The sequence below is a fragment of the Ictalurus furcatus genome, chromosome 5, assembly GCF_023375685.1.
Source record: "Ictalurus furcatus strain D&B chromosome 5, Billie_1.0, whole genome shotgun sequence".
Taxonomy (NCBI): domain Eukaryota; kingdom Metazoa; phylum Chordata; class Actinopteri; order Siluriformes; family Ictaluridae; genus Ictalurus; species Ictalurus furcatus.
The window spans coordinates 21,090,347-21,103,529 of record NC_071259.1 but is presented as its reverse complement, the minus strand read 5'-3'; the positions used below and the strand labels follow the sequence as shown (position 1 = coordinate 21,103,529).

At 37.0% G+C, this 13,183-nt stretch overlaps 1 protein-coding gene across 3 annotated transcripts in view; it reads right to left on the bottom strand.

Annotated features, from left to right (window-relative positions):
• slc16a4 (solute carrier family 16 member 4) overlaps positions 1-13,183 on the bottom strand; it is a 22,111-nt gene extending 8,928 nt beyond the window's left edge. Inside the window, exons 1-8 of one of the 3 annotated variants that reach the window (XM_053625166.1) lie at positions 13,088-13,183; positions 12,456-12,505; positions 7,276-7,410; positions 2,755-2,884; positions 2,457-2,589; positions 2,018-2,161; positions 1,650-1,811; positions 939-1,520 (exon numbers count right to left, since the gene is read on the bottom strand). In XM_053625166.1, coding sequence (XP_053481141.1) covers positions 939-1,520; positions 1,650-1,811; positions 2,018-2,161; positions 2,457-2,589; positions 2,755-2,884; positions 7,276-7,298 — 1,174 coding nt within the window. In that variant the 5' untranslated portion in view covers positions 7,299-7,410; positions 12,456-12,505; positions 13,088-13,183. Of the gene's footprint in view, positions 1-938; positions 1,521-1,649; positions 1,812-2,017; positions 2,162-2,456; positions 2,590-2,754; positions 2,885-4,171; positions 4,336-7,275; positions 7,411-7,803; positions 8,081-12,455; positions 12,506-13,087 lie in introns of those variants that run through there. The other 2 variants (XM_053625165.1, XM_053625167.1) reach the window with 2 other exon arrangements.

The window sequence follows — 13,183 nt, the reverse complement described above, 5'->3', positions numbered from 1 at the left end:
GAATTGCGCTCCTTCCTCCAATATAATTCCAGAGACTTGTAGAACCTATGGCTTGCAGTGAGCCAATGCATTACTAATGCACATTAGGTTACCTTTTCCTTTTATTTGTCACTCCTGGGTGCAGAATCAATGTCAAGGCACATTACTTTATGTTGGATTTTCCTTCATTTTAAATTTGAGCGTGTTCTACTATAACTATTTTAATGCATCCACACACACACACACAAAAAAACAAAAAAACAAAACATATACTGGACATTTTGAGAGGAGGTCTTTTTCTCTGATGTAGTCTCACCATTGGTATACTTCTGAACCCAACAGCTCTGGCCACTGGGATAAAGTTCATCTTTTATGTAAGATTCATTACATAACTCGCCACATTCGCAGTAGCCTACAAATAATTAATGTGCAGACACTGACGGAGGCTTTTTGCATCTACTTTTAAACTATTCATTCAAATATGGCTCAGTGTAAAAAATAGTAACATGCATGATAAACACAAAACAAAATAAAACACAAAGATCAAACTTATCCCCTCTTACGACTTTCAACTGTAGCGGTCACAGTTTGTCTATTGTTTGTCATATGCACAGGTTGCTATAGATGTCATTGAAAGTTAGCTTTTTTCCTTCTCTCTCTTAGGACTAGAAAACATCAGGTCTCAAATATTCCTGCTCTGCGATTTCCTGTACAAAAGTAATTATAGTGCAGACTGTACAACGTGGGATCGGCAACATGTACCTTATTTGTCCACTTGACTCATTATTTGCACTAGAAAATCTTGTAACTTTCACTATGACAGCCTTAAAATATAAGAATCTATTAAGTCTCTCTACTGACTGGAAAATATAATTCCTACTGTTCCAAATTATATATCGGTAACATGATTGTTAAATTACAGAGATGTCGAGAACCAGGAACAATTTCCTGATACTCACCTGCCACAGATATGATAAATGATGCATCCATGGGGTCAATGCCCAAAGTCCTGGCTCTTGCTGACAGGTGGAAGTAGGGGATAAAGTAGGCTAACTGACTGAAGACAAGCGACCAGGTATATATGCAAAAGAAAGGATTTTTTAGGAGCGAGAAGTCCAAGACTTTGGCTTTTTTGGTTGCAGCCGTCTCCCGTATTAAGGAATTTGCAGTCAATTTGCCATTCTTTTCTGGACAAACCTTTATGGGGCAATTGTCCAATTCATTGCCACCATTTTGGACCAGGTTCGTTAGCTCCATAGCCTGGAGGTTTCTGTGACCAAGAGATGTGTTCTCAATAGTAAGTGTATCCCTGGGAAAGGAAGGCGCTCCTGTTTTGGTGATGCTATTAGACATGGCTGGAGTCGCTTTTTGACTGTTCTCAAGAGGTTCCTTCTCCGTTTGTGTCAGAGAAGCAGGCAGATCTCTGCTGAGGCTGGGGGAAGAAGGCAGAGGGCAGGCAGCAGGCTGCATTTGGATGGGCCGCAGCAGCATTGCAGAAGCCACCAGGTTCAACATCAGACCACCCAAAATCAACAGAGCTCCTGCACAGACAGATTAGTTCAATAATCAGCATTAATGAAGTTTCTTGGTTGTGTGGTACAGGCAGTTGTCCACATATTTCTGTCTTTGTGTCTTTTAGCTTTTAATAGAAAATCTCAAGTCATATTTACCCTGCCATGCATATTGATCCAGAAGCAGCTGTGTGAAGGGTGCCAGCGCAAAGGTCAAGCCCATGCCAGAGCGGCCAATGGAGTATGCCGTGGCTAACCTCTTACGGAAATAAGTTGCAGTCACAACAGATGAGGCTTGGTACAGCAGTGCAAAGCCAAGACCTGGAGAATAAGTGTTTAAGACATGAAAACATTGTTGATAATTTTATAAAGTAAAAAAGAACATCTAAGTGAGTTATCTAATCAATTGACAATAAATTATCATCTAGTATAATAGCATCTAATTATGTAATGTCTACATGTTTATATACTCATTTACCAAACTTCAATTGTCCTGAATTAAATATGCGCAAAGACCTAAGACTCACCCACCACCAGCCCCATGCTGATGTACAAGTAGATGAGACTGTTAGCGAAAATGCTGATGAGAAAGCCTGCGGTAACCAGTAGGGCTCCCATGATGGAAGTGACTCTGTTCCCCAGCTTAGCACAGGCTACAGATGCCAGAGGACCTGATGGTACAGGGACAACACTATTTGGAGGTATGCAAAGACCAGAGTAAAGAAATGAAGGCAAATGCAAGCTACAGATCCAGGTTGCTAACATCGTATACACAGTTGGTAAGCTATTTCAGGGTTGCGACTTTACAGTTCCAACAACTACACAAGGAACTGTACCTTGTCATTCTTGCAAGGCTACGCAACCCTCATATTCGTCTGAGTTCCTGGATGCAGTGAGTGCTACAGAAATAGGTGGAACTGTTTGGCCGCGTGTAAGGGATGGTTGTTATAGGGACAGCAGGTCTACCTCCTGAGAGTCTGATGCTGGACATGATGGAGCCGATCCAGCTGATGCTCTCAGACGAGCCACCAAACTCGTCCTGCAGCACCACGAAGAAGATCCCAAAAGTCTTCAAGGTCCCCATCACTAGCACGTTCACCTGGTAGACAGTAAACAGCACAAATCAATCAAATGGCAGAATTACTGTGGTAAGAGATCATTAGAAATCAAATTCAGGAATCAGGGATCATCAATTTGTAGACAAATCTGTTGCTGCAAAAGAAAAAAAGCAGTCTTGGGGTAGGTACTGCTGTTGAAGACACACCAGGAAGCAGTGCAGAACCACCATCCAGCCCCATCCTCCATCTGGTGGCTCCACATAGTGCAGCGTCTCTTCTTTCTTGGCAGCTCTGATTTTCTTCTCATACTGCATAAGTTTGGCTGCTTTACCCTCACTGAAAACACAGCGATGCTCATTTAACATCAACATCCACTGACAGTCAATCACTGGACATACCACTTTAGTTTTCGTGTACATTAACCACTTTTTTTTTTTCAGCATGTTTGTGAAAAGCTTTGTCCTTTGTTGAACATAGCTGCCTTGGCGTTACACAGCTTTAAATTTAATCAGTGCCAATAAAAGCCACAGTAAATGTGAAATACAAATTCGAAACCTACCTTCAAGAAGTTCTGGGTAAATTTTGATCTTTCAATCACCTTCATAAATCATCAATTATCACAGTTAACTGTGAATCACTGACCAGTCTTTAGCAGATTCCTGAAAATGCTACAGTGTTGGCATAAATGCAAACAAACAGGCCATATAGCTGACCAAAGCAGGCCAATGTCCCTACTCTCCAGTGTTTAACATTACTGCTATGAGGCTGCTGAGTTTGGTACAGTCCTCATAAATCTTTAATCTTTGTCCTTCTCAGATTGCATTGGGTCACTGTAAGTCGTTATATTTGTAGTTAAAATCTGAGGAGAGAGAAGAATGTTTATGTGTACTTTGCTGCCACGTACAAACTGTGACATTAAATTAACACTTTGTTTAAAATAATTAATAATGGCAAGATTAAAACTCCTGGTTCTTACAATTGCCTCAAGAGGCAATTTTGACATTTACATAAATAAAGCATCTTTTGCAGTCTGGTTGCACAAGTTATATGTCATAAAACTGTTTTTACAAAATTACAAACTTATACTACTGCAAAAAGTGTGTTTTTTTTGTATTTTGTATTTTTAAAATAAATTCTTTATCATTACATTTCAACTGTTCATTTCATTGTCCTGAAAGCATATTCACAGAATTTCTTTGTATTTCAATTTCAATAAACCCATGGCATTGTTGTGACCTTGGAATTGGTGACCATGGAAAATATATTTCCATATATAGCTGATAATTCTGTGATTTTAGGATATCAAGCTATACTTTTTTTTTTTTTACTTAATCAAGTCAAGCTGATATACCGTTTCATATTTTTTAAAAATTGCTCTGTTTTTGTGTGACACTTACAACTAAGTTATTTTGCCTTAAAATTCTGAACCTTATAATTCTAAGGTCTTAATGGAAAAAAATGATGAAATAAGCATTACAATAATGGAAGTGATTGGGCAAACAAAAGGTACTTATGAGGTGAATTTCAGCAAACATTTCAATATAATGACCTCTTTGTAACGGTGTATTTTTAGATATATATTTCCTAGGCATGACAGAAAGAAAGTGTTTGTCTTTATTTTACCTTTATTGTGTTTTCTGTTTCTTAAGTTCAAGAAACAAGGTGTAGAGGTGTGGAAAAAAGCTGCAGGAACAGGCGGTTTTTACTCTCATGTGGATGGGATCAGGTAGTCAGAAATGAAGTTCACAAGACAAAGATGTGAGCATACTGGATGTGGCGTGGGGTCTCTGGAGTGGCATTTTAGACACAGAACTGGAGTGTAAAATAAAATGTTTGCTACTTAATGAAACTTATACAATGAAGTAAAGCACATGCTACTTTTTTCCCCACAAAGCAGGCAGATTTTAGTAAGTGCATCTTAAAATTAAAGGCCTATTCTTTGGAGTTTTAGGGTAAATGTAATTGTAAAGAAATTGATCAAACAACTTCTTGCATCATTACTACTTGTGCTGAAGTGCACAAATCAGAGTGTTTTTAAACTAATATTGCCTAGAAGCTGCTGTCAATGCTGCTTAACATTTCTCTGCTGGTATACTAATATACACACCACTGAGCAGAAATGGCCATGTTTAGAGGCCTAGCCCAAATCTGTCAAAAACTACTTAGCGGATTAGAGAAGGATGAATTGTGACTGTGTTTCAGGCAAAAGTATTTCTTTACATGTGCTACTCAATGACTGCCACAGAGTATGTATGTGAGTGTGTGCATATGTGTGAGTTGTTGTCATTGCATTTAGTTCAGTTCAGTAACTCGTGACTGGATTTAAATTTGATTGGCTTGCAACTCGACTCGGATTCACTCTTATTTTTCCAAAAAGTTTCGAAAGTTTGAGGTTTCCAAAAAGTTCTCAAAAAAGAGTTAGAAAAACAGGTATACTTGATTACAGAAGGTGTACAATCTCCAATTATTAAAAAAAAAAAAAAAACATTTCCGAAACACGCTACACAAAGAGGGGTTTTGTTTATCCCTTTATACAATATAGGGTGAATGCATTATGAACCTAACATTAATACAGCTACTGAAGTGTTCATTAGCACCATGTCACTTTATGACAAGGACAGTTTATTTATTAGGTTTTTCTGGCTACACACACCACAAATTTTAACTGTTACTGTTATATATCTTCACAGTAAGTGAAATGTGCAGATGTTTAGTAATTAAATGATTAGCAATTAAGATAGTGAATCACAACAAAAACATGAAAAACCATCAATAAAAAGAAGTTTGAGTCTGTTGCACTTTTTAAACTTGTCATTTTAGATAATAATAATAATAATAATTATTATTATTATTATTATTATTATTATTATTATTATTATAAAAGACATGAAAACAGACAAATAAAATTAAGTTTGAGAATGTAATTCAGAGAGTGTAAGTGCAATGGATAACAGAAATAAAACATGAATAAATATGAAGTAAAAGCTAAGCAGAACAAGTCTTTAGTCTCCTCTTAAATGAACACAAATCAAGAACTCATTTAGGGCCATAACAACAAAAGAATGCCTCACTAATCTTCAGCTAGATAGCAGGTATTACCAGCATATTTCTGTTTGTTGATCAGAGAGCTCTCACTGGAACCTCTCTAACAATCAGTTTGCTGAGATACAGTGGAAAAAGACCTTGAATGCATTTAAAAATCAGTAAATGTGTTTAAAAAGAGGGGCTCTTGAATGATGCAACTGAAAAGCATTTGCCCTGTTGTCCAGAGATAACAAGCTTGAATCACGACAATGCCACAGCCATACATGCTTGGGAGTCATTTTGGGAGAGATGGCATAGTCTCTCCCCTATCAATCACAACAATACCAGCCAATCATGGGCATCTGTGACCCAGCATGAGCAGCAGTTCGAAAAGATGCTGTTGGCTGGCTTCACGTGTCTCGGAGGAAGCATGTTAGGATGAAGCCCATTTGTTTTAATCAACTCTCTGTGTTCCCAGAAGATGCTGAAATTGTCTATGAATTTTACCTGTGATAGGCACATGTAAAGGAGAGCCAAGTGCTTAATGACAACTGTATTATCCTTGCTAACATGTATGGTCTGCAATACAATTCCAGACCAATTCAGCTGTCACTAAACAGCTAAAATAACACAGTAACCATAGTCTCAACAGACAAAAACAGTATAAAAGGTATAAATACTCTTAAAAGGAACAGAAATTCTGAGAACGTTTCTTCGCACTCAACTATCAAGTAAGTAATTTTAAGCAGAGATACCACAGTGCAAAGTAGTTAATCTGAAACCGATGTAAAAAATAAGTTACTATTCTGAATGCACTTCATGAGAATCATTAATGAGAAACATAGTTTAATATTGATAGCCTATAGGATTTGACCAGATTCCTTGAATCTTTTAATTATATTGTGCACTGTAGAAGGTGAAATGCCCAAAATCCTACTGATTTGTCATTTGGGAATGTTGTTCTCAAAGTGTTGGATTATTTTCTGTTGGCAGATTGCCGAGCCTCAACACATCCTTGCCTTTCTGGAGGCTCCTTATATACTATGATTAGATGATTGCCTAACCTGTTTCACATCACCTTCTTATTTCAACATGTCACATCGCTATTAATTCTAAATTGCCCCAGTCCCAACTTTTTTGGAATGTGTTGCATGCCTCAATTTCAAATGAATGTTTACCTTCAAAAAACTATGCAGTTGATTAGGTAAAACATCAAATACCTTGTCTTTATACATTTTTGTTGAAATACAAGTCAAAGTACATTTACAAATCACCCCTCTTTGTTTTTATTAGCATTTTCCATACTGTCCCAACTTTTTCAGAATTGGGGTTGTAATTTAATGCAGTCTCAATTAAATGTAATTACCTGGCTTAATATAACTTGCTTACAGTCCATTACTAAGGACTGAGAAGAATCATAGAGGGAAAACTGAGCCCTTAATGTTCCCTTTTGAGTAAGATTGAGTATCTCTATATTGAAACAGGTCCTATTAAAAAACTATAAAAAGCCTCTGATATCTCATAGTGCTCACTTAGATAAACAATGTGAACACATCATGCAAAATCAATAATTGTACACTCAGTTACCACTTTTTTTTTTTTTTTTGCTCTTGCTGAAAGACTGAACTGTTGGTCCTGTGACTGTCCTGTATTTCAGCCAGTGCAAAAATTATATGTGAGTACATTAGTATTTGTGACTTTACCTGCTGTTTTCTTTAGGCAGCATATTTGATGATTTGATGTGGGAGAAATGAAGAAACTTTGCAGAACCTATTTGCTTGGTGTCATCCTCAAGATAGACTTAGCTGGAAAGCCTTGGTCTTATATTCCTGTTAGATCTAAAACAACAGAAAATGGTCAATTCTCATAACAACATTAAAAAAGGAAGATTCAGTAAAAGAAAGAAAGAAAGAACTTAAGGTGCCTCACTTTGCTCACACAATCTTAGGTTTTAGGTGAACTTTCAAAAGAAATTCAGAGAAAAATCTTTACAGGGGTAATTTCTGTAGAAACAAAGCGATTGTAACAGGTATCTATGAGCAAAAATACTGATTTTATTGATTTTTTAGTTTGAGCTCTGTCTGGGTATTTTGGGGATTTTCACCAGTTTTCATCCCTCCTTGTAGAAACACATTCAAGTCCATAAAAAAGTACTGTATTTGAAATAAGTGATTAAAACAACTTTTTCCTTCAGTGACGCCAAGGTGGAGCAGAACAAAATCTTGGCTTACCTACTTCTAGACCATCCACTTGCAGTATGAATCTCTTTGCTAGAATTACCAAAACAGGACTGTCAATTCTGATTGCCTTTTTAGCTTTTTTTTTTTTTTTTTTAAAGATTTGAAATACAAATTCTAAAATTAGTATACCCCAGACTCCTTTTAAGTTCTACCCCCTTTCTTGTTGTAGCACTATGCAGCTGATGTGTTGCAAAATATCTAGCTGATATGCAGTTAGTCAAGCTAAACCAAGACTGCACTAGCATGCAGGTAATTTAGCAGTCATCTTAGTGCTGCAGTGCACATGGACAGACTGTATGTCCATGCTACAGTAAATCAAGGCTTTTCCGATGGGAGGGAGAGAAGGAGGGAGCAAGGGGGCAGGGAGGAAGTAGGTGGAGCAGGAGGCTGTGCTACAGCATTAGGAGAGATGCCTTGTCTTATCACCTTACTGCACTGATGACCTGTGTGTGGTGCTGAAGTGTAGCCTGAAGTAGTGTGAAGAAGACTCAAGACTTATATTCACTTTTACAGAAGCCTTTCATTTAGAGCCTTTAATTAAAATGTGTTTCTTTTCTGTGACCTCTGGAAATAATTAGTAAACACACAGTCCGTAGTCCACTTTACAGTGTCGCTGAGAAATAATGATTATGATTTTCTGAGTTTGCGGAAAGGATTTAAAATCCTCCACTCATTAAAAACGCACATTTGTCAATATTATCTTGTATGTGGAATTGAACACTTACATCATATTTACCCCCAAATCCATGTACAAATGGGTTAAAGAAGCAACAACAAAAAAAAGAATACCAAAGCTGTGAAGGTTGTCCAGATGGGGAGAAGAGAAAATGTGCATAGTATCAGCGGCATGCCAAAACATTGCCTTCCTCCCCCTCAGGCCATAGTGCAGGTTCTTTGAGCAGGCAGTATTTGAACAGAAACAAATGCCGGGTTCATTTAATCTGTGAGACTCATTTCCACATCAAGAAAGTTTGCTGGTGATCAGATAACAATCTACTCTACTCACATGCCACTTATAATCTTGTGCATATCTGTAGAGATGGATTTGAAAATATGCTATGAATGTAAACTGACCACATAACAATGAGAATGTAAAGCCTTCTAAATTAATAAACTACTACACTCTTTTAATGCTCTTTACAGTTCTTTTAATGTTCCAGGGCAAAACATATAAAATGTTAAATATTTGTATGATCACTAAGTGATAAATCAAACAGCAAAGATTGAAGGGAGAAAAACAAGACAGAAAAAATGATAAAACACTACTCAAATACCAATCAGAATTAAAACCTCAGATTCTCAATTTCAGAACTGGATCGGTTTGGTCCTAATATTCTAATGAATGTGTTTGACTGATATCCTTTTGTAAAGGATTTCTAGCCCAACAGTTTTATTTCACTATCATAAAAAATACAATCTAGTGTATTATTTATATGCATACATGCATTACTTTTTAATATTTAATATTTTAATATTCTGGTAAATCCTATTTAAGGATGAAACCACAGTTTTGCTTGCATTATGTGCACCTAAACCCAAGGTAGGAGCTGTACCAAAAAAGAACTAGACAGAGCAATTTACTAGACAGTCATTTGTTGCTTTAACATGTCTCATTTTAATACAATTTTTACCCAATATTTCAACCATCCAATTTACACTACCATTGAAAAGTTGGGAATCACTAAAGAAATGTCACATTTTCCATGAAAAGTCATACTTTCATTCATCAAATATGTTGTAAAATGAATAAAAACTATAGCCAAGACACTGACAAGGTTAGAAATAATGATTTATGCTTGAAATAAAAAAATTAGTGCTTCAAACTTTGCTTTCATACAAGAATTATCCATTTGCAACCATTACAGCCTTGCAGACTCTGAGCATTCTGGCTAGGATGTTGAGGCAATCTGCATCAATTTCACTCAATGTTTCATTGAAGCACTTCCCACAAGTCGGATTGGCTTGATGGGCACTTTTTCATACCATCCAATCAGATTGCTCCCACAACAGCTCAACAGAGTTGAGATCCGGTCATTACGCTGGGCAATCCATTACAGGCAGACTTCCAGCTGACTACTTCTTCGCTAAATAGGTCTTCCATACTTTGGATCAGTGCTTTGGGTCATTGTTCTGTTGTAGGATAAAATTGGCTCGAATCACGCACTGTCCACAGGGTATTGCATGACCTTTATTGATAGACTTCCTTGTTCAAAATACCTTTTATCCTGTACAAATATCCTATTTTACCAGCACCAGAGCAGCCCTCATACCATCACCAATTTCTTCCACCATGGCTGACAGATGGTGTCAAGCACTCCTCCAGCGTCTTTACATTTGTTCTGTACCTTACAAATATTCTTCTCTGTGATCCAAACACCTCAAAATTAGATTCACCTGTCCATAACCCTTTTTCCCCCCAATCATCCTCTTTCCAGTGTCTGTATTCTTTTTCTCATTTTCATTTTTTTCCACCTATGTACCATAGCAGACCGCCTGATGCAAAAAGACATCTCCAAGAACCCAAAATTGAAAAACAGTATCTGCTAGTAAGTCTTGCAACTTTTGGTGTCAAAGCGCATGCGTCTATAATCAGAAAGAGACTTCAGAAATTTGACCTGCAAGGGAGGCTTGCCAGGAAAAAAGCCTTTGCTGCGTAAAAAGAACATTACAGCAAGATTACAGTTTGCAATGAGCATATAAGCAAAGACCAGGCTTTTTGGAATAATGTGCTCTGGACAGACGAATCAAAGATAGAGTTGTTTGGCCACAATAACAGCAGATATGTTTGGTGCTGACCAAAGACTGCTTTTCAGGAGAAGCAACTCATATCAACTGTGAAGCACGGTGGTGGAAATGTTATGGTTTGGGGTTTCTTTACTGCCTCAGGGACTGGACAGCTTGCATTCATTGATCCAACTATGGATTCTGCATCATATCAAAGAGTGCTTGAAGATAATGTGAGGCCATCTGTCCAAAAGTTGAAGTTGAACCGAAAGTGGACCTTTCACCAGGATAATGATCCTCAGCACACTAGCAAATCCACCAAGGAATGGCTCAAAAAAAGAAATGGAGTGTTATGGAATGGCCTAGACAAAGCCTGGATTTGAATTCCATTGAAATGTTGTGGGAGGATTTGAAATGGGCAGTACATGAACGAAAACCCTCAAACATCTTGCAACTACAAGAATTTTGTATGGAAGAATGGTCAAAAATTCCAGCAAACCGATGTCATAGTCTGGTGGACAAGTTATTTCTGCTAAAGGGGGCAATATAAGCTTCTGAGGCCAAGAGTGTACTTACTTTTTGCACAGAAGAATATAACATCTATTGATATTTCTGTTGAATAAATGATTGAAAAAGCTCATTTCCCTTGTGGTTTTGTTCAAGTATATCAACTTTATTAACAGGCACCAAAAATTACCAAATGTTTGCTTGTCCAAATATGTCAAAAAAGAAAAGGCAACATTTTCCATGGGGTGTGCTTACTTTTTCGCATGACTGGTTATAAATTAGGGCTGCAACTTATTTTCATAATCGATTAGTTGGCCGATTATTTTTTTACACTAATCCATTAATCGGGTGGGGCAGCCTGAAACAATAAATGCTAACAAGAACAATTTGTTCACTTATTGTACCGTAGGTTCACTGGGTGCGATTTTGAAAGAATCATAAGATATTCAATGATAGAACACTACACTTTGTGCTCGATTCAGAAAATTAAGTTTCACCGGCAAGAAAAATATTTAGTCACAGTTTTAATCAAATCATTGTCTTAGCTTATACCGTTTACCTCTCAGTTTATTATAGACAGTACTTCTGTTTGCACACATCAAAGCCAAGCACTCAGACACGCTCAAGAGACCGCACAATCATAACAAATGAATAGTACCTACTTCAAGTTCAAAATAATGTTGTTCTTTTATAACACTAGTCTAGAAAGTCAAGCAAATAATGTAATAACGTTTAAAGAAAGGCAATAAACAGATTATTGTACCAATATTACTCAAATCTGAACTTACAACCATCTACAACATACTACAGTCCAAACTTTTGTTATACCATTAAAGGGTCATGAAATTGCCCTATTTCAGCACCAGTCAGTTCTCATCACAGTTTTGAAAAATTGTAGAAAAGTAGACGTAGTAATCTGCAGAGTGGAGGGGGAAGAGGAGAGACAAAACAACAACAGCTTTTAAACCAGTCAGTTTTATTTCACTTTAACTGAATTAAAATCAACGATTCCACAAAATGAATAAATATATTACACATGGTTATACAAGCTCACAGTACATTACACAAATATAGACATATCCTGTGAAAGCACAAATAAATGCACAGTCTTTTGCACTTGTAGTGCAACTTGACTCTGTATCAAAAATACATATGAACACGCTATTGCACTTCTAATAACTTTTAAGACAAATATAGAAGCCGTTTGATCGGTTATACTGAAGGAGCGCTACCGGTTACACTCACGGTAGGGGAGGATTGCGTTTGTATCTGAGACTTGTGTGTATGGAAGAGAATTTATACCATGCAGAAATACAATCACTACACAGGAACGATGATCGCGGGGGAAAGCCATGCAACACTCTTGAAGTCTAGTGTGAATGGACCTTTACACTGTGGAAACAAACACTCACCTAGACCGGTGAACGTGTCTCTCAGTACGTGATCCCTCAGTTTAAAGTGTCTGTCACAGAAAAGCACATCCACTTTACTTGACAAAATCCGTTTGAAATTATAATCTAATTATTATTCATTGCTCTTCCTGTGAGACCCGAATTTGAAGACTTGAATTTTTGCAGCCTGAATTTGTGAGGTTGAAAAATAATGTGTTGAAATACTACCTGATGAATAATGAATATGCTATTTTAACAACTGTTTATTTTGGAACTGTATTTTAGGAAGATGAATATGTCTGCATTGAATTTTGAATGCTGGAATTTTGTTTTCAATCAAAATATACAAACCCAATGAATTGCAGAGGAAACTAATTCAAGCATTGTTATTGCTTTGTTTTTTTTTTCAATTTGTGTCAAATTGCTGGGCAGAAAAATTCAATATTGTTATTGCAATATGTTTTTATTTCAATTCTTTGAGGACATTTAGCACTATTATACTTCTATAAGCGCGCGTGATCCGTAGCCACCCGCGCTCACTAGCAGAAGCAGTGCCATTGTGGCAGTAGCCAATTTGCTTAGCTTAGGATCTTAGCGGGTTTAAAGCAAAAATATATATATAATAACAAAAGAACCAGTAATGAAACACTCACTTTTCTTGCAATCAAGCAAAATCCCAGTGTAGCTCCTATCTTGGGTGCAACTCTCAGGAACTAGGAAAACCTGTCTGTTCTGTAAAAAGTGGAATG